Genomic DNA, 20699 nt, shown 5'->3' with positions numbered 1-20699 from the left:
ATCTTACAGGAAGGAGCGTCCAGCCTCTAGTTCATCAAACTGTTCCAGCATGACATGGCCAGAGAAAATAAGCTTCTCTTACAGAGTAACCTGAATTAAAAAAAAAAAAAATTTTGAAATACCAATCCCCTCTCAAGCAGGGCACTTTATTTAAAGGACTGAAACATAAAGATGCTGGCTGATTTTCCACATGGAATTAAAAAAAAAAAAAAAAAACCAAATGATTAAACCCTAAGAAATCCCTGAACACAAAACTCTTACAGTTTTCTCTTTGGAGGGGTGGGGTGGGGGTGGGGGTGTTATTAACATAAGCATCCTCTCATCCCTTACTTACAAACTACTACTGTGCAGAGAACACCTTCCCCTCCTAGCCCAATTCTACTTGGGATGTTTTGCATAAAATAATAAATTTTCCTCCACGGCCACTGGAAACAAAACAGAAGGAAGCGGTTGCAAAATGGAACACAAAAAGAGAGCAGGAAAACTTTACACTCTACTCTACACTTAATGTTGTGATGATTAGATTCATTGCGTAATCCCTTTCCCAGTTAGGGTGTCATTATGAGAAAAGAAACAGTACATGTAGGTGAAAAAAGCAGGGCCTTTTAAAGATGAATATGATATACTACCAAATGTAAAACAGATAGCTAGTGGGAAGCAGCTGCATGGCACAGGGAGATCAGCTCGGTACTTTGTGACCACCTAGAGGGGTGGGATAGGGAGGGTGGGAGGGAGACGCAAGAGGGAGGAGATATGGGGATATATGTATATGTATAGCTGATTCACTTTGTTGTACAGCAGAAACTAACACACCACTGTAAAGCAATTACACTCCAATAAAGATGTTAAAAAAAAAAAGATGAATATGAAAGTCCCTTGACCTTTTCTATTAGGGTTAGTTCCATTTCTACATGGGGTATAGATGCCCCCCACCCTTACACCCAACAGCAAAAGCCTTGTACTTTTCAAAGAAGACACATCGAAAATGTCATCAAAGCCTTAGACATTTTCATGATGCAAAATGAAAGCCTGCAGTATTTAACAGCTGTGTAAATGCCTTCCCATCTCAGTTCATTTTTAACTTAAATCCTTATTGAAAGCAATACAGATATAGAAAATTTATAAGAAATGACCTGAAAATATAACCAGTTACCTTTCTAGATAATAAAGAGCAACGGACTGACTTAATGACACAAAATACAAATACCAAGGAGGTGTTATTCAAGAAAGTTTTCTTGCTGAAAATGAAGAAACTTGCTGCTTTCCACAGCTACCAGAGTTGTAAGTTTTGGAATATATGAAACATACGCTCTCTAACCCTCAGAAGATGATCTTTTCAACTTAATTGAAGTTCGCTTTCTTCCTGAAATAGTTTAGCCCATGATTATCTAAGAAATACACAGTGCCTAGCACTCACTTAGCACTTGGCAAAGGGCAGTCACTGTCACAAAACACATGTAACCCATGCTTAGCTTCCAAACTTTTACTAATGGAAACAATCCCCTAATCAAACCGGTATAATGAATTTTAAAATCATTCAAGGAACCAACAAGGTTCTCCCTATAATGGAACTTTTAGAGGGACTTGACCATACACTTGACTTTGGATTTAACAGTTTTGCCATCACTAAATTCATTACAGTAACTCTGCAGATACCTTTTTAGTCTTCATAAATTTTAATATTCTTACTCAGCTAGGTAATGTTCATACTGATGAGCGTGGATTACAGAGCAGTGTGCAGACTTCAGCATGATATGAGGAACAACTAAAGGAACAGGGGACAGCTTCCCATAGCAGCCACTCTGGGCTGTGGTAGCTGCCTTCAAATGTCTGAAGATCCATTACTTTGGGGCGGGATTAAACTTGTTTTGCAAGACCACTAAAGGAGAGCAAGGGACCTGTGCGCAGAATGAATTACAAGAGAGCTTTCCAACACCACGGAGCTTCCAGAGATGCTCCCCAAAGATGACCCTGGCTGGATGCCAGAGAGGGAGGTCGCCCACCCAATGCAGGACTAGACTGGATGCCCTCCAAGATCTTTTCAAACATGAGATGTGACAATGCTATGTTATTAAGATGCGATCTTTGAATGTCTGAGGAAGACTAGAATGCATCACCTTATGCTCAATACGCTGAAGCCAGCTGCTTTTAGATTATGATTTTTGGTGCATTTTACTGAAGCAAAGACCTTTTGAGGATGTCAACTCTCTTAATTGCTTAGTTATCTATATTTAAAAGTGGCACGCTTGTGAACTCTTAGGTACTGAAGCCAATATAGCCCAGAGCCTACTGGATGATGGATGGATGGATGGAAGGAAGTAAAGGGAGGTAAAAAGGGAGGGAAAGAAGAAGGGAAGAAAAAAGGGAGGAAGGAGGAAAGAAAGGAAAAGAACCACGCAAAGCACCACACGCAGAAGGTTCTAGACAAACAGTACTACAACAAACAGCTAGAGGAAGAACACTGAGGAGAAATCTGGGAAATTCACCTACTTATGGGTCTAGGGGTCAACATTCTAACTTTTCAGAAGTCCTGCCTCCTGAGCCCACCCCCTCTGAGCACGTGGCACAAGGGTCTCCGTGCAATACTGCTTTTATCTCCTACTGTTCTGTACATTTTTTAAGGTGTTATGTCTCATACTGCATATAAATCACAACCACCACCACCTATGGTGTAAATTAAAGTAAAATTATCTTTTCACACTGCTTCCAATCTTTTTTCTCTTTTGAGTTTTCTGTGTTTGAAATGAATGTTCTCTCCTGCTCACAAATGTACTGTATGGATAGAAAATGCTCTCAAGAGACAGATTTTTATTTGGACATTTTGTGATCAAAAAGGAATAGATATCATATTGTACAGATGGGGAAACTGAACACACTGAATTTAACACTGAATTGAATTTAAGTGACTTACCAACGGCCCATGGCAAATTGCCAGTGGAATCAGGGCCATACTTCCTAGTCTAGCACTTTCTCTTTTAGTACAGTATGCCAGGTAGGAGGGAGGGCACAGGAAAACGAGGGGCCAGTGAAGACAACTGGCCTTCAAGTTCACTAAGGATGAAGGTCTGGCCGGGCTACTTTCATATGGGCTACTTTCATATAATCACTTTGTCCTGCTCCTGAAACCCTGGAAGAAGGAAATGAGAGCAAACAAGAGTACAAGTCCAAGGCTGGGTCAAAGCTGACTCTTACAAACAATCAGTCACAAAATATATGAGCTGCAAAAATATTTTCACTGTATTCTCTAAGAGGCTTTTTCTTTATGGTCCTATAAAGTATTACAATGTGCTTTTGCTTCACACTGAAGCCGAAGCACAGGTGACCCAAAAGAAGACTTCCAAAATTAGGAGAAATATTTCCAGGCTATGGGGAGCCTGCTGCATCTCAGACCCATACAGCAATCCAAAAAGGCCCAGGGGGTCTAACTTCTAATCAGTGACAAAAACAGAGAAGGATAAAGAAGTGAAAAAGAGGAGAAGCAGAGGCAGTCCGGAACCACCTCATTAGCATGCAAATGACTTAGCTGACAAATGATTCAACAACCAGAAAGCAAAAGTTGCCAAGTACATCATTTCCATTTCCCCACCGCTCAAGTCCAGAGAATAAGGACAGACCATCAGGCACACAGAATGCATTTTCACCTACAGCCATCTTCAAATACACAGTTTTATTAACAGAGGAAGATTATTTGAATGAGAAAGTGATTTTTATTGCAAATAAAGCCAAAAATATTGTTTTGTCCCTTTTACCCTTTTCTCAGATATGGAAAATTGGGGGTGGGGGGCGGGTGGGAGGTAAGCAGCCTGAGCTGCCCTTTTTTTCTAAATGATAAGAGAGAGAAATCCTGTTGGGTGGCCAGGGGGTGAGGCGGTCTATTATTATACAATTTCTCATTAACAGCAGTGAGATTGCGCTTCTCGTGTTAAACAGAACAGGCATTTAACCCCCGAGCTCCTCCTGGGAAAAAGGCAGAAACTGCTTATTCACTTAGTCATAATTACCGTTTTCGCAGGTCCCAGAGGAATAGCTGTTCTCGATCAGTCTCTGAGGTCAGTCCTGACTTTCCCAATGCCGCCCTGGCAGCTGATTGAATCGGCACGCAGAATGATTTTTCCCCAACCAAAAAAAAAAAAGTTTCGCTATTTCATCCATTCCCTGCAAAATGAGACGTGAGGGTGTTCGCTATTCTTTCTGGTGAGACGACATAGCGAGGTAGAAAGGATCCAGATTCTGGGAAACTTGGGCTTGAATCCTGCACCTGCCTCGGCCACATTCAGCTGTCACCTGGACTGAGTTCCTAAACCTCCCTGAGCACCTGCTCCGTTGGGAAAACGGAGCTGATGCTAACGACCTGATAGGACCGTTGTGGGGAACAGATGCACTCACAATGCAAACTGCCTGGCAGAGGGCGAGCTCTCGGCAAATAGTAGTTATCATAGCACTACCTCATGGAATTTAAACTTCTCTCTCACTTGTCGGGGTTGCAGGGACCCCGGGTGCCCTCTCTACTCCGTGGCATCTCTTACTCTGCTTGCCATGATAAAGACGGAAGCGTCCCTTCTTTGAGCTGTGACATCTGATCCAACAGTGTCCGTCCCCGTCCACACAGATGTTTGGCAAAGCCTGATTCAGTGTACCGAGGAGGTGTTTTTAAGAGGCTGTCTCTGAGAACACATCGCTTCTAAAATCTGGGACTGCCTGTAGCTCAAAGACATCTACTGGGCTCTCGATGCAAAGCCTTTCACAACGCTTGACTTGGGCATATTCTGGGTCCCAAACTGTACTGGAACGTCTATTTCTAAGAATTGCCGATGGCACACCACACTTACATCTTCAAGTCGCTGGCACAAATTAACTTTGACCGAGAATGAAGTAATAACTGAAAGGTCAGAACAAATTAACGTTTGGAAAGTGTCGCATAGAAAAAAAGAACACCACCACTGTTTTATGCATAGAAATGCTCCTATTGACGATAAAGAGTGCTTTCTTCCTGAAGGCTGTTCCTTCTTTCATCCTTGACTTTTCAGTACAGAGTTGGGCTTGCAGGCATAGAATACCCTCCAACCCAAATGGAGGGGAATCTTTCAAGTCACCCACCACTTACTCGCTAACTGGAGTTGGGGAAATTACAGAATAAACCCCATTTCCACATCAGAAGAAAACAGAGCTATTTTTCAAGACCAATTACCTATGATAGTTTTAAAAATAGGAAGATGCACACTACCATATTACTATATATATTACAGCTAAATAGTTCTTCAAAGGAGATCATTAACAAATTACTGTAAGACACTGAGCAGATATAATGCGTTCCGTGAATATAGAATAGTAAAAGCCACTCCGTGCTATTTGTCCACAGTTAAATAGAATCATCAAGCAATTGCACATGAAAGTAAACATCTTTCTCAACTCCCAGTGTATCTGCCACTAGACTGCAAGCCCCTTGAAGGAAGAGGCTGTGGCCAGGGTGGTCACAGTATCCCTCTGCTTGGCTCAGGAAAACACCTCTACAACCAGGTACTGAATTAATGGAATAAACAGTATCACACACCTTTTTCAGGACTGTCTAAAATGCTCCCGGAAACTTAAAAAGGCTCTTTAAAATGTTTTCAGACCTTCCTATCATAGCGTGTGAATACTTGGAAAGGACAAGCTTTGTGATGGATGATCCCAAATTTTCAATGTCCACTGAAAAGAAATGAAACGCCAGAGGAAAGATGGATTTTATGCGACTCAACCTCTTGCAAGTGTGTGTGACCTCAAGTCAACTGAATTTCACTCTGTGCGGAAAAAGCTACAAGAGTGATGAGCCCAGGGGAAAAGCTGCCTTGAACCCTCCAGGGCTTAAGATGCTGACTCTTTGTAGGCCTTGGCTTCTGAATTAGACCCTATTAAATAAAAGTGTTTCTTCTCTAACATGGCATAAAACAACTGGCATGCACATCTGAATGAGCTGGGCCTGCACAGTGCGTCCATGGGTCACAGTTTACTATTACCAATAGATCCCATTATCAGCTACATTAGCTCGACAAATGTTTCAGTAAACTAAAGCAGCTATATAATTTGAACAAGTAGGCAACTTTTACAGAATTTGCACTCATTGATTCGTTAACTGAATAATGTGTCAGCCTAACAAAATGGTTGCCTCTTGCCATCTCTGAGAAGCAAAATCTCTCCGGGGCGGAACGTTCCATTTTCTGAGATTCTCCCATAATAGGCAGGGGACTGCACACCCCGCACTTCATTGAAATTAGCTAGATATTGCTTCATTCTGTTGCCTTTCTGTGCAAAACTGGGGGAAAGGCAAAGTAAGTGAAATAAGGAAGCACACAGAATACTCAGTGGCTTCAAATAATTAGCTGGAAAGAAAAGTCACTCGGGATAGACCAATGGCAAGTTTTATGCTTCCCATTTAGATACTGAAAATACAAAGCTAAACCTCTTTTTCAAGAATGCCAAAGGCTGGTGATCACAGGGCTTACCCCAAAATGAAGCTGAAATAGAAACTCTTATCAGAAAACATGTTACGTGTATCCTTTACCAAAGAGTGAAATCACACTAGTCTTTTGAGTCACCATGCTGAGGCGGTTCAACATGAAATTAACTTGTTTACCAGAGCTAGAAATCCCCCAACCTCTCACCCCCATCCCAAAATCGAGCAGGTAGGCCACTAACTGCCATCCAGTGGTGGAGGAAAATGTGCAAGATGTTTTACCTCATAATCTCTATGTACCAGAATCCTAACACAGCACAAGGAGTGGCAGTTACTATGTAAATGGTCACAGCACAAAACTAAACCCAGTTGAGATAAACTCAAAACAAATTAGAATCTCTGGAGGAGGTTCCAATGGCCTAATTCAAGAGTCTATTTAAAAACAAAACAGCAACAGAATAACAATTACTAAAGAGCTGCTTCCTAAAATTACTCTCCTGTTGATATGTCTCAATTCTAAAATGTCATGAGAAATCTGCTCCCAGGTCACTAATTCTGCCGTAAAAGAAAGCACTACCAAAGAATGCCACCGAAAACAAAGGCCTTCACACAAGTGAATACCCTAAGCACATAAGTATGTTCTTAAGAGGGACATTAAAAAAAGCAGAAGTCACATTAAGTTCAAAACACCAAGAAAAAAAATGAACAGGAGTTCCTAATTTTAGTAATATTATATATCACTCCCCCCAAAAAAAACTGTCCATGAGTTAAGATTTGTTGATTTTACATATAGACACTTTATATATTTGGGACTCCCTGCCCTTAAGGAAGAAAAAGAGGAAAAGAAATTAAGCATTATATATGACATTTATAGAAATGTAGAGGGTTTTTTTTTTTTAATGAAATTCAGGTTTCATTTGGGGGTTACTGTTTTACAGTTTCCCACTTGCCAGAAATTTTAAACAGCACTGATCGTCAGTGAGCTTCGGATATGTTAAAGTCTGGAACAGGAGTGTTGCTTTCACAACACTCCAAAAGGCCTCCACTCTTCCCTTACTTTCCCTGCTTGTCTTCGCTCATCAAAGTAGGTTTTTCCCTACAAAATGTACAAGAGGCAGGGGCTATGAAGGGCAAGCGAGACAAAAACATCCAGGAAGCATGTCTTCATTTACACAATTTGACTTTTCACAACGAATAACGCAAAAGGAAAGATATTTTCTATATCGTGGGGCTCGGACTCAGGGATTTGTAAAAATAATCTGATGATCCCTCAGCATCACAAGAAAGATTTTTTTTTTCTTATGTCAAGGTAACATTTAAGCAATCTTAGATGTATATGACGCTTGAAGAACTGATGTTTTCAAATGGAGAATAGCTTTGGTTTTAGATTCCCATACATTACAAAAAAGCATGGTCTTAAATTCATCATAAAGAAGATGCCTCTTTTTATCATCAATCGACCAAGAGCTATTTAGTGTCAAGGAGACACATCTGCTGTACCACTCATGATGTTGTTAATTAGGAAAGCTAAGGGGAAAAAAAATCCAACCCTAATCCTTTGATACACTATTTGAAACTCACTATTAATTTGATGCATGATATTTTCTGGGGTGGTGCCAATGATATGAACTAATCAAGTCGTTTACTACTTCATCAATAATAAATCATTTTTGAGACAAAAATTACAACTTGGTATGGACCTCACCAAGACCCTCGTCAATTCAATCGGCCCCTTTGCTGGTAATTTAAACAACAAATTCCTGCTTGGAATCACCCATTCAACATGCCTTTTTAAGTGAGTCCCATTTCAACCTTTTAATAAAGTGCCACCAGTGGATCTGTCACCAGGTGACACACTTAGTAGCAAAAAGAAAATCGGGTGGGTCAGAATCCACTCCTTACTGCCTGGAGGCACCAAAGAGAAAAGGGGTGCAGGAAGCTGACTGGACTGGTGGACCTCAAGGGGAGCAAGCACTGAAAACACCAATTTAAGTGCCTGGGGCAAAAGGCAACTCGCCTGCACTCCCCAGCTAAGGCGCCCAGAGGGAGCTGAGGAGAGGACGTTGCTGGAATGGGGAACAGGAGCAAAAACTAGGGAAGGAACCACCGGGATGGAGCACGAGGGAAAGACAAGCATGGGGCAGAAGGAGGGACAGGGATGGGGCAGGCGGGGGACCGTATGTTGGGGCTGGAGGAGAGGACAGGGACGACAGAGGTGGGGCCAGGGATAGGGATGGGGCTGGAAGGACAGGGATGGGGCAGGAGGGAGCCACAGCAATGAAACAGGGAGGACAACAGGGATGGAGCTGCACCGAGAGGCAGAGATGGGGCAGGAAGGGGCGACAGGGATGGAGCTGGTCCAGCGAAGTCACAACCACATCCTCACCACACCTCGCTGGGGCGCTCGCTGCGCGCCACGCGCCGCGCTTGGCACTTCGGGGCGCTCTCTCCCGGAGTCCCCCCAACAGCCCTCCGATGCCCCATTTCAGAGACGGGAACGGCGAGGGCGGCCCTGCAGCGCCCGCTCCCCGAGGTCGCCGGCCAAGGGGGCAGCGGCGGCTGAGCGCCCGACCCTCCCGGACGCAGGGTGTCGCTGGCGGCCACGGGGGGCGGCGGCGCGGGGGGCGGCGCGGGCCCGGGGAGCCGGTACCTGGGCTCGGGCAGGACGATCTTCTTGCTGGCGCGAGCGGCCGGGGTCGCCTTGCTCTTCTCCATCGCCATCAGGTAGCTGACATCGGCCAGCACGGCCTCCAGGTCCGCCATGTTGGCGAGCGGCGGCGGCGGCGGCGGCGGCTCCTCAGGACCCGGACGGGACGCGCTCCCGCCGCCGCCGCCCGCCGCGCCCCGACGTGGGGGGGCCGCCCCGGGGCAGCCCCCCCCCGCGCGCCCCCGCCCCCGCCCGCCGCGCACCCCCCCCGCGCGCCCCGCTCACCGCCCCGCGCGCCTCAGCCTCGCGCCCGCCCCGCCCCCCGCGCGCCGCCCGCGGCCCCGCGCACGCGCCGCCGCCCCCGCCGCTTCCGCGAGGGTCGACGGGGAGCGCGCGCCCTGCGGCCAGTTCCCCTCCGCGCCCGAGCGGAGCGGCGAGGCCCGGCCCACCCGGCCCCTGCGGGCACCGTCCCGCCCTCCCCTCGGGGTGGCCACGGGGGACTTCCTCTCCTCCTTCGCCTCCTCCTCCTCCTGCTCCTCCTCCTCCTCCCGACTTCCCGCCCGCTACTCCCTGCGCTCTCACGACCCCCTCTCCTCCGGGACCGCTGCGAGCAGGGGACGCCCTGGACCCAACGCCCACCACCCAAGGGACAGCGGGGAGGTCTCTGTGCCAGTGTCTCAAACTGGACAGTGGCCATCAGCATGCTCCAGGAGGTCTGGGGTGGCCCCAGAAATGCGCGTGCCCCACCTGTCTACCCAGGTGATGCTGAAGCCTGTGGTCCGGGTCACCCGTGAACAGCGCCCCGCGGCCCAGCCCCTAAGCTTCAGTCCTGACCCGGAACACCCCCTCCACCCCCCTGTAAACTCAGCAAAGAGAAACCTAACAGCCGGAGAAGGTTGCTAGTCTCAAGCTGATGAGGGCAAAGTGGGGTGAGAGCTCCCTCGTGGGAGCGGACCTGCCCTTAGGAGCCCACTGGTAGAGGAGCTGTCTGCCCAAGGTGGTCACCGCGCCCTTGCACGCAAAGGTTTGGGTTTGGATGTTTAAATGGTCGCTGAGAACGAGAACTAGTATTCTGGCTCTTGTGGTTTTTACCATCAAATTAGGGGAGCCCTACTGTGAGCACAGACCCACCACAAGGGTGATATAGGGGAAGTGGAAAAGCCAGAGGCCAAACACCAAGGCAGGAGGGAATTTCCAGCTTCCTGATCCTCAGTCTCGATGTCTGGTGTCACCACTCCCCACGTGGGCCTGGGGTTTTCATTTACTTCTTATTTTTTCACAGCGGTACACACAAGTGCACGTTCAGAATGCATCACTCCAGCCGGAGTGATGTTAAGGGCATCCAGGAAGTCTTAAAAAGACTTGAGCTGAGAATTAATCAGTTAAAAATCCTTTAAATTCATCCACATAGGTCACATTGTACCAGGAACCTCAACTTTACTAGGATTTGAGTGAATGTTCTGTCAATAGCTTACATGGTCAACAGAGTTCATCAGAAATGGTTAAGGTCAAATTTTGGACATTAAATGTAATGTCACAGCAGAAGCAGCCTGATTTGGTCATCACAAGAACCCTGCCCTCTTTTGTTCTCTCCCTCTCCCACAGAGCCACCCCCGCCCCACCTCGATGTTTTTCCCTGTATGCCTCCCATCACAATTGGCCAGTTTTACCAGATGCTTCTCAAGACCTAAGGCACAATATTCAGTGAAGTTGTCCAGAAAAGAACAAGAGGGGTGTAAGAAGTAGGCACGTGAGTCAAGGGACCTTGGTCAGGCAGCAGAAAGCCAAAATGACAAGGGGGCACAAAATTCACCAATGAGACAAAGATTTGCATGAGCCAAATATCAAACTTTCATCTTCCACTCACTTTTTTTTTGCCACAAATACAGGAACACAGAAAGTCTTGTCAAGGGTCACCCCAAGAGGAGGGGTGAGTTCCCAAAAAAGCATAATGCATTTTTATGATTTAATTAGTACAATTTCTTTCAGTATGTCTTTTTATCATCCGAGCTTTCACATGATCAGATCGTCAAATAAATACATGCTTCTGCCTATATTTTCACGGTCTTCCGAATACTGAGATTTTTAACCTTGCCTCTTTGAACTCAGTTAAGAAATTTGTTTGGTAGTGGGTTTTTTTTTCTTTCTTTTTTGCGGGAGGAAGGGGGTGGGTTGCAGCATGGGGTACTAAGTTTGCAACAAGAGACACACCTGAATTCAAATCCCTGCTCTGCTCTGACTAGCTGGGTGATCTTAGAGGTAACATATTACCTCTCCGTGCTTTATTGTTCTCATCAGTACTGTGGGAATGAAGCCACTGGACCCCAGTGTTGTTGAGAAGACAAAGGAGATAATACTCATAAGAATGCACCTTGCCTGATACCCAGTAGGTCCCCAACAAAGGTCACTGCATTTCCTCTATGTATTTTGCTTCATTTTACCCTCGCCTGCTGGAGAAGATACTGATTCACAGACACCACCCTTGAAGCAGAAAGATCCCTTACCAAAAGGTTATCTCCTTAGTGCATTTCTAGGAACCCAAATTTGCAAAAAAAAGACTAGCCTTTACAGACACAAGAAATGACTCTTCTAGTAAAAAGAACATAGAGTCCAAAATTGGGTCCCCTAACTGAGGCCCCTCCCCCAGTGAAGTCAGTGTGACCAGAGCACCCAGGGTGTCCTTCCTTGGTCTTCCTACTGTGTGAATTTGGGATGCTTGACTCTCTCCTTTACCCTCTCACTTTCTCCACGCATTCCCCACCACCCCTTCTTTCCCTTAATGCTGAACAGCTTTTCGTGTTCACTGCAAACAAAAGGCGCTAATGACAGTGATGAAGTTGTCATAACTGACCTGCTGGATCCTGTCGCTAAACACCAACGCCAGCCTGTAATCATTACGGATGAACAGAGAAAACAAATAGCAACTCATTTGTCCTCAGCCAATAATGCTCCGTTGCAAGTAAGTACGTTTCTCACCCTCCCCTCCCCAAGATGATTTCAATGACTCTGGGCTCACGCTGCTTGTGATAATTGATAAAACTTCAGAGTCCCAAGGTTCATAATGTTCTCTTTTTCTCTTTTCTACGGCTTCCCAAGATCAGGGGAGGTGTTGCTGAGATGGATGCATTAAAGTTTATACTCCCTGGGGTTAATTTTGATACCAGCTTCAAGGGAAGAAAGCTAACTACAGAACTAACTCATATTTGTTTTAGATTCTGGGCTTTACTGGGGCTTCCTACTTAATAAAGCACATGGGAAAAAAAAGTCAACTCTAAGACTCCAATTAGAAGATTTTTGAGGGGGAGGGATAAATCAGGAGTTTGGGATTAACATACACACACTACTATATATAAAATAGATAATCAACAAGGACCTACTGTATAGCACAGGGAACTCTACTCAATAATCTATAATAACCTATATGGGAAAAGAATCCCAAAAAGAATGGATATATGTATCTGTATAACTGAATCATTTTGCTGTACACATGAAACTAACACAACATTGTAAATCAACTGTAATATAAAAAATTAAATGAAAAAAACATTTTGGGGACCAGCAGAACGTGCCTGCGCTTAATTCATTAATATCACAGTATTTCATTCAATCCCTGCTGAGAGAGACTTGGTTTTTTGGTAAGCAGTCCCCTAAATATTATCGCTTTGCAAGAAAAATGCACACACTTGGGGTTTGAATGGGTTTATCTCCAAACATCTCATTCTGTAAAGTCTGCAGGTGTTTGCAGCCACACCAGGGCCACTGTCCCAGTTCACCTGTTACTTAGATCACAATTCCGCTCATTGTCACATGCATCATAGGAACTGCTTCTCATGCTATTTTAACAGCAAAGCTTTACAAATTTTAATGGAGGTTCTGTACCTAGCACTTCCTACCTTAAAAGATCTGCAAGAAGGTCTAATACCAAACTTTGGTTTACATAGCACTGAAATTACATTCAATACAGAAGTACCTTCCTTTAGATAAGTGGGTGGAAACACATTTCTCTTCAGGGGCTTCTGGTTAGTCCCTCTCTGTAGAGAAGCCTTGGAGTGACACAGTTCAGAGCCTGGGCTCAGGAGCCAGATGGCCTGGATTAGAACCCTCACGCCAGTACTTGTGAGTTGTGTGACCTTGGACAAAATGCTTAACCTCTCTGGGCCTCGGCACTCTCAGTGGTATTAATGAGATTGCCGTGAGAACAATTTTGTAACATGAAAAACACTTAAAACAGTGTCTGCTGCTCAAAAAATGTTATCGTTATCATCCTCCTCATCATCAGAGTATCTCTACATTGGGCACAGCATGATGGAAAGTGACCAGTCCCAGGAACGTAAAAGCAGCGCTGGATGTGACCCTCTGGCTTTAGCACTGCTCAATTACTGTGAGTCTCTTCAGCTTTTTAAATCTCACCTTCCACTGCTGCCTAATGAAGGGATTGAATGAGCTGGTCCCTGAGGTCCCTTCAAATTGTAAAATTCTCTGGATTTATTTAATCCTACAGTGAATCCCTTTGCATGGTGAAGAATACTCACACCTCTCAAAAACATCTTGTGAGTTTCTGTTTGACTGTATCAGGATACACCAAGAGCATTAGTAATCACCGGTGCTACAAATGCACGGGTGAGGTGAGCAATCAATCCATCAGCAAGTTTCTAGAAACAAGCACATCTGTATTTTCCTCCGGTATCTGCACTCAGCACACTGACCTTGCTTAATAAATATGTGTTGAATGAATAAGTGAATGAATGAATGAATGAATGGCATAAAATGTTACAGGTTGTTTGCCTCAAAGAAACTTCTATCAGAGATAATCTAAAGGAAGGGGGGAAATGCTGTTGAAAACCACAAGTACCTAATAAAGAGGGTGCTTCCTGGTAAAGGTAACCACCAGGTCCCTGCTGGTTCTTCCTGCTGCTAATGGCCAAGAAGGCCTCTCTAGCCTCTAAGAGCCTTGGTGCCCCTGGACTTTGCAAAGGTGGGTCTGAGAACTTTAGGCCTCGGATGGAGAGAACTAAATCCCTTTGCCTAACAGAAGGACTTGGAGGAGAACTTGAAAGAGGACTAAGAGAGAGAAAGCAATGAGATGACCCAAGGCCAGGCACTCCATAGTGTGAGGAGGCAGAGAAAACCCCCCCCGAGGTAGGGGGCGGGGCAGAGAACTTCAGGAATAGGAGGTCTGTTCTGTTTTCTGTGCTGTTTTAAGTTTGCTGTTCCGCACAGCAATGTCATGCCTTTCCAGTGATCCTTGCAACTTCATGGCTTGTATCTATGGGTGCTTTGATGGCGGGTTGCAGGTGAGGTTGGGAGCCAGGGCCCACACCGGGATCAATGCCAGTGATAAAACAGTGGTAAGGCCAACAGAACAAGAACTCAGCAGCGGCAGGAAATCAGGTCCAGCAATGACGTTGGGAAACCGGGCTCCCCAGACTCTTCAGACAGGAGCAGGCCTTGGCTTTTCCATGGGTCTGGAAAGGCCATCTTGTCTCCCTCTCAGGTTGGGAGAAGATGACCTCTGGATATGTGAATCACAAGAGGCCAGAACTTTTCTGCATTGCCAAGTCCCTTCTGGCCCTTAACCTGGTGGCCTTCCCTTTAAGATTCTGTCTTTCAGGGCATGTTCCGTTCAGCTGGGAAATTATATATCGATCCAAGAAAGGCTACCACTCAAGGGGAAGGCGGGGTGGGGCAGGGAAGGATTGGGAGTTTGGGATTAGCAGATGCAAACTAGTATTTACAGAATGGATAAACAAGGTCCTACTGTATAGCCCAGGGAACTATATTCAATATCCTGTGATAAACCATAATGGAAGAGAATATATATATGTATAACTGAGTCACTTTGCTGTACAGCAGAAATTAACACAACATTGTAATTTAACTATACTTCAATAAAATAAATTTTTTTAATAAATTTATTTTTTTATTTTTGACTGCATTGGGTCTTTGTTGCTGTGCACGGGCTTTCTCTAGTTGCAGTGAGAGGGGGCTAGTCTTCGTTGCGCTGTGTGGACTTACCGTGGTGGCTTCTCTTGTTGTGGAGCATGGGCTCTAGGTGCGCGGGCTTCAGTAGTTGCAGCATGCGGGCTCTAGAGCACAGGCTCAGTAGTTGTGGCACACGGGCTTAGTTGCTCCACGGCATGTGGCATCTTCCTGTACCAGGGATCGAACCCAAGTCCCCTGCATTGGCAGGCGGATTCTTAACCACTGCGCCACCAGGAAAGTCCCAAAATAAATTTTTTTTAAAAAAAGAAAGGCCTCCACAAACCCCATTCTGCTAAGAAAAGTCATATAGCTCTCCCATGCCATGCCTTACAAGTCATTTGGGGGCTAGCCAGGTGGGCCAGGGGGAGAGCATGGAGGCCAGGCGACTGCAGGGCTTCACTGAATTTATCTCCCATCATCTCAGTGACCATCTCAACCTCCCATCTCAGCCAGTTCTGCTTCTTCTCTCCTGGTTGAAGGTAATAGCTCCCGAACTGGTCTCATTCTGTCAGAGCTCATGGGTGTAGATTCCAACAGGCCAGACTCAGTGACAAAATCCTAGGTGCCTGGGCCAGGCCTGGCATAACCCTGACCCACAAGGGAGCCACCAGAAAGGGGATCTCCTGCTCTTAAGAGGTGCTCTAGACCAGCACTCTCAGACACTTATGTACTGAAATTGCCAAAGTACAAATTCAGATTCAGAGGTCCGGGGCAGGGCCTGAGACTGCATTTCCCACAAGCTCCTGGGTGGGGTCAAAGCCGCTGAAATGTTGGAATCTTGGGTCCCACACCAAACCTACTAAAGCAGGATCAGCCCCATAACAAGATACCCAGGTGATTCCAGGGCACATTGAAGGATGAAAAGCCATGTTCTAGATCACACTGGAAGCTTTCGTTCAGGCCCTGAAATAGTTCAAGCAGGCGTCACACAGGAGCATTCTGTTAGATAGAGAAAGGTCAGATCAGCTGAGCCCAAATGGACAGCCCTGAGAGAAAGGAGGAGAAGAAGGAGAAACAAGTTAGAGAGGAGAGGTCAGCAGGACAAGATTATACATGGCCTGGGAGCCACAGCGGGAAATTGAAGCTATCTTAGGGGCAGTGGGAAGCCAGTGGAAGGTTTCAAAGAGAAGAGTGTCAACATCAGAGGTGCCTTTTTATAAGAGTCTGCTGGCTGGAGATACAGGACAGGTGAATGAGAGGGGACCCTGGAGTGATCTAGGGTAGCAATCCAGGAGACCTGGACGAAGGTGGCTGCAGTAGGCAGACCAGCACATCACATGTAGAGGTGCACCAGGTGTGTTACAACATGGAGTCATCCAGGGCGATTTGCAGGCCCCCGAGGCAGTAGCAGGAACAAAAGGAAAGTCCTCCTTCCCTCCTCCCTGGAAACTCTAGAACAAGTCTTTCATTCCTCATCCAGAAGATGCCCACAGCTTGCCAACTATTCATCCTGCTTCCAAACCCTCCCTCCTTCGATCCATCTGACACATCCCTGCGTCTGCTCAAGAAGCTTTGATAGCTCCCCACTGCCTACCAAATTATCTTCAAACTCCTCTCTGCCTTCTATTTCTGCCTGATCCGTGCCACATTTGGTCATGCTTTCATTCATTCAACAAATATTTACTGAGTACCTTCAATGTGGCAGGCAGTAAAAAGAAATCACGCATCTGCTGAGACACAGAATCACTCCCAGGAGGTTTATAGCCACACATTTGGAAACGCTCTTCCAAATAAGCCACTTTGGCTATATAAAATAGAAACAGTAATAATGGGTAACACTTATTAAGAGCTTACTGTGTGCCAACTATCACACTGAACACTTTGTGTGACTATCTCATTAAATCTTCCCCAAATGTTCACGATGCAGATGGTTGGTCTCATTTTAAACATAAGAAAAATTTGAAGTCACTTGCAAAATAAGTACAATAACTAAATTAATAGGATTTGAACCCAGGCAGTCTGAGCCTAGAGTTTGTTTTTTGGTTTTGTTTTGTTTTTTGGTTTTGTTTTTGTTTTGCTACATTAACTAAAGAATGTACTGTGAGTCAAGGTGAAAGAAAAATTACATGCTTTGAAATGTTCATAGCTTATTTAAGTCTGGAGAGGATGTCTTATTTTTTTAATTGAAGTATAATTGATATACAATGTCATATTAGTTTCAGGTGTACATCATAGTGATTGGATATTTATATACATTAAGAAATGGTCACATGGTAAGTCTAGCTACCATCTTAGTCTGAGCCCAGAGGTTGGTCCCCTGATTCCTGTCTTCTAAATGTACTTATACTCTAAGTCATGGGGCTGCTGGGTCAAACAAAATAACGTAGTACATGTTCAAGTGTGCAATAAGCTATAAAAATCCCATTAAAATGTGCTTTCCAACTCACTTCCTGCTACTCACTGAGCCCGGATCACTCTGGCCAAACCGAGTCTAGCTTTGGAGGCTTTTACTCCTTGTCCCTTTGCCTGGAACCCTCTCCTTTGAGGTCTTTTCTGGGCCCCCCATTACTCAATTCTCTGCTCAAATGCCAACCCTGGCATCTCTCTGAGAGAGACTCTGCTTAGTCACTTCTGAGCAATAAGCAAAGCTGTCAAGGAGTCTTTACTGGGGCTCCCTCCATTCCCCAAGCCCTTTTCTCCTTTCTTTCCCCTTTCTCTCTTCCTCTCCTCTTCCTCCCGTCTCCCCCTGACCCTTTAGACCTTCAGGCACAAATACCCCTCTCTACTTCTCCATGCTCCTCCTTAATCAAAATCTGAACCACTCCAGCCCCAAAGCTCTCTTTCCTGTTACTGTGACCAGCCAATGTCACGCCCTGCCATGCCAACCTTACGACCTTCTTGGCCAGCATCACCAAACCTGACCCCTCTGAGAGCAGACATCAGTCCCCTAGAGGGAATCATAATCCAGCCACCATAAACACCAGAGCTAAAGTGATAATTATCAGAAGATGAGGAAAGCTCCTCTCCTAGTCTCTGGGAAGCCAATCAAAGTCTCAGAATAAAAAGTTACATTCAAAAAATTACATTGATCTCCATTCATTCATTTGTTCATAGATTTCTTCACTCCATCAATCACTTAGTTAGCAAATTTTTATTGTGGGCCCTGGGATGATAGCGGGAGCAGGTAGTACCTCCTACCTTCACAGAATAACTTTCTAGCAGGGGGACTTCACTGGCAGTTCATTGATTGTTTCATTGAAATCATGTTATGTGCCAGAAGGATACAGGGGTATGAGAGTGCCTACAACAGGGACCTTCCAATCAGGTATGGATTCAGGAGGGCTTCTCTGAGGAGGTGACATGTAACCTGAGAACTGAAGGATGAGCAGAAAGGGGGAGGGCATGGCTACCAGCTGGAGGATGCAGGCTGGGGAAAGGACATGAGCAGAAAGAACATGGATGGAGAACAAGGGCTGTGAGGTGAGCCCTGAGACAGGGCAGAAGTCAGACCCTGCAGGGCCATGGAGCACATACTTCGTCCCGGGAGCAAGGGGGAGCCATGGACAGAGTCAAACAGGGATGTGACATGATCCAGTTGACCATGTGAACGAGAGCTCTGGCAGCTCTCTGGTTAATGACCTTCCCCTTCCTTTACCATAGTCCCCAAAAAGTCATGTGTAGGGGTCGGGGTGGGGGGGAGGCTGGGTTTTTCTGGAGGACTTTCCTTATAAACTGCTTTAAATAGGAATGAGAGGAAGCAAACAAGTGATAACTCCATCCATCCAAGCCTTAATATTTCTAAACAAATAAGAATGACGGGCAAAGAAATGTCTGTTTTGCCTCCTCCTCCGAAGTGCCAGGGACTAGTGTGCATTATGCAAATAGATGCCACATGTAAATGGTAACTTGTGGGGCTAATCAGCTAGGGCCAAAGTTCTGCAGGGTCTCTGCAGGATCTGGGTGCTAGGGCTGTACCTGACAGAGGTTGTCCTCTCCCCTATGCTCACCCACCTTTGTTGCCCCTTCAGTTCAGTTGCCATCCGTGTGGACACCCAGCACATGATTAAGAAACTTCTCCAGTGGAGCCCTTGCTCAAGAAATGTTGCCACAACTGACAGCCCACTTGGGAGTCGTTACGACTATCCTGATCACACTTAGAACCCAACAAATGTGCAAGAGAGAAAGTGATTTCCCAAGACTGTGGGATTATAGTCCAGACATCATGGGATGTTTGATTCCAAAAGCCTTCATCAGCTGGTCATGAGTTATAGGACTTAAGCATCTCCATAGGAGGTTTCTTTCCCATCCAGGAATGATGTGGTTGTCTATTACCAGCACTTAAATTGGATAAGATCTGTTGGCTGATCAAGTTAGATTTCTTTATTGCATTCTTTATCTCCATGCAGAGACAAGGCTTTTGTACTAGTTATCACTGTGTAGCAATATACACGTTTAGCATCTCAAAGACCCTGCAGGTCAGGACTCTGGTTATGACTTAATGGGGTCCTCTGTTCAGGATCTTACAGGGGTGCAATCAAGTGTCAGCCAGGGCTGCAATTTCATCTGAGGCTCGACTGGGGAAGGATCTGCTTCACGTTTACATGGGTGATGCCAATATTTCGTTCCTAATGGCCTGTTGGACTTAGGACCTTGGATTCTTGCTGACTGTTGACCAAAGGCTGCCCTTGGCTCCTGGAAGCTGCACTCAGAGGCTTGCTACACAGGTCTCCCCAACACGACCACATACTTCATCAAAGCATCTCAAAATGAGCATTATAACCTTACACTTCCCATCCCCTTTTCATATTATGCTGGTTAAAAACCAGCTGCATGGGCTTCCCTGGTGGCGCAGTGGTTGAGAGTCTGCCTGCCAATGCAGGGGACACGGGTTCAAGCCCTGGTCTGGGAGGATCCCACGTGCCGCGGAGTGGCTGGGCCCATGAGCCGCAATTACTGAGCCTGTGCTCCGCAGCAAGAGAGGCCGCGATGGTGAGGGGCCTGCGCACCGCGATGAGGAGTGGCCCCCGCTTGCTGCAACTGGAGAAAGCCCTCGCACAGTAACGAAGACCCAACACAGCCATAAATAAATAAATAAATACTTTAAAAACAAAAAAAACCAAAAACAACAGTTGCATGTCTCACCCACGCTCCAGGAGAGGGGGCTATACAAGGGTGTGGGAGGTGGGATCACAGGGGGTCACCCTAGAGTCTGCCTACTATAACTTTGGGAATCTTTCCTCCATTGAAGAGCACAAAATCCTTGGTCACTGGTTCAAGTAACCTGCTATTTGTTTTTTAAAAATTATGTGGTTTTTAAACTAAATAATTAACTTTATTCTTTGAATGATGAAAAAGAATTAGTTATATCACCATAGTCTACAGGGGAATATAAGATTGAATGAGGGTGCAGGCCCAAACTCAGAGATGATACTTAATGAAATAATACAATCACACCATGGGGACTGTGCCCCAAAGTACCCCAACCTAAACACTAACTTGATTGGTTGACCATGGGATAACCAGCAGGAACCAAGACCAGGGTGTTAGGTGCACAGTTTGAATCTCACCTTTATAATACACTAGCCAAGTGCCCTAAGACAAGTGTTCTACCTCCCAAGGCCTCTGGTTCTTTATTCAGAAAGTGAGAACAATAAAACACTTGTCATAAAGATTTGGGAAAATCCATATAATATAACA

General features: G+C 45.6%; 1 protein-coding gene and 1 long non-coding RNA gene across 7 annotated transcripts in view; one reads left to right on the top strand and one right to left on the bottom strand.

Moving 5' to 3' along the window:
• Positions 1–9308, bottom strand: part of LOC309610921 (G protein-coupled receptor kinase 3) — a 124310-nt gene extending 115002 nt beyond the window's left edge. For 3 of the 5 annotated variants that reach the window (XR_014234232.1, XM_082354475.1, XM_082354477.1), the window contains exon 1: positions 9084–9308. Coding sequence is in view for 1 of the 5 variants with exons in the window: in XM_082354475.1 (XP_082210601.1) it covers positions 9084–9196 (113 nt within the window). In the remaining 4 variants the exon portion in view is untranslated. Of the gene's footprint in view, positions 1–4001; positions 4117–9083 lie in introns of those variants that run through there. The other 2 variants (XM_082354476.1, XM_082354478.1) reach the window with 1 other exon arrangement.
• Positions 9052–20098, top strand: LOC309610955. 2 transcript variants are annotated; one of them, XR_014234257.1, is made up of 2 exons: positions 9052–9157; positions 11871–20098. It is a non-coding gene; the product is annotated as an uncharacterized lncRNA (long non-coding RNA). The 2 variants fall into 2 exon arrangements; XR_014234258.1 differs by having other exon boundaries at positions 9054–9157; positions 11897–20098.
• Positions 20099–20699: the final 601 nt, after the last annotated feature.

This window comes from Balaenoptera borealis, assembly GCF_965194805.1.
Source record: "Balaenoptera borealis genome assembly, chromosome: 14".
Taxonomy (NCBI): Eukaryota; Metazoa; Chordata; class Mammalia; order Artiodactyla; family Balaenopteridae; genus Balaenoptera; species Balaenoptera borealis.
This window is presented reverse-complemented; position numbering and strand designations above follow the sequence as displayed.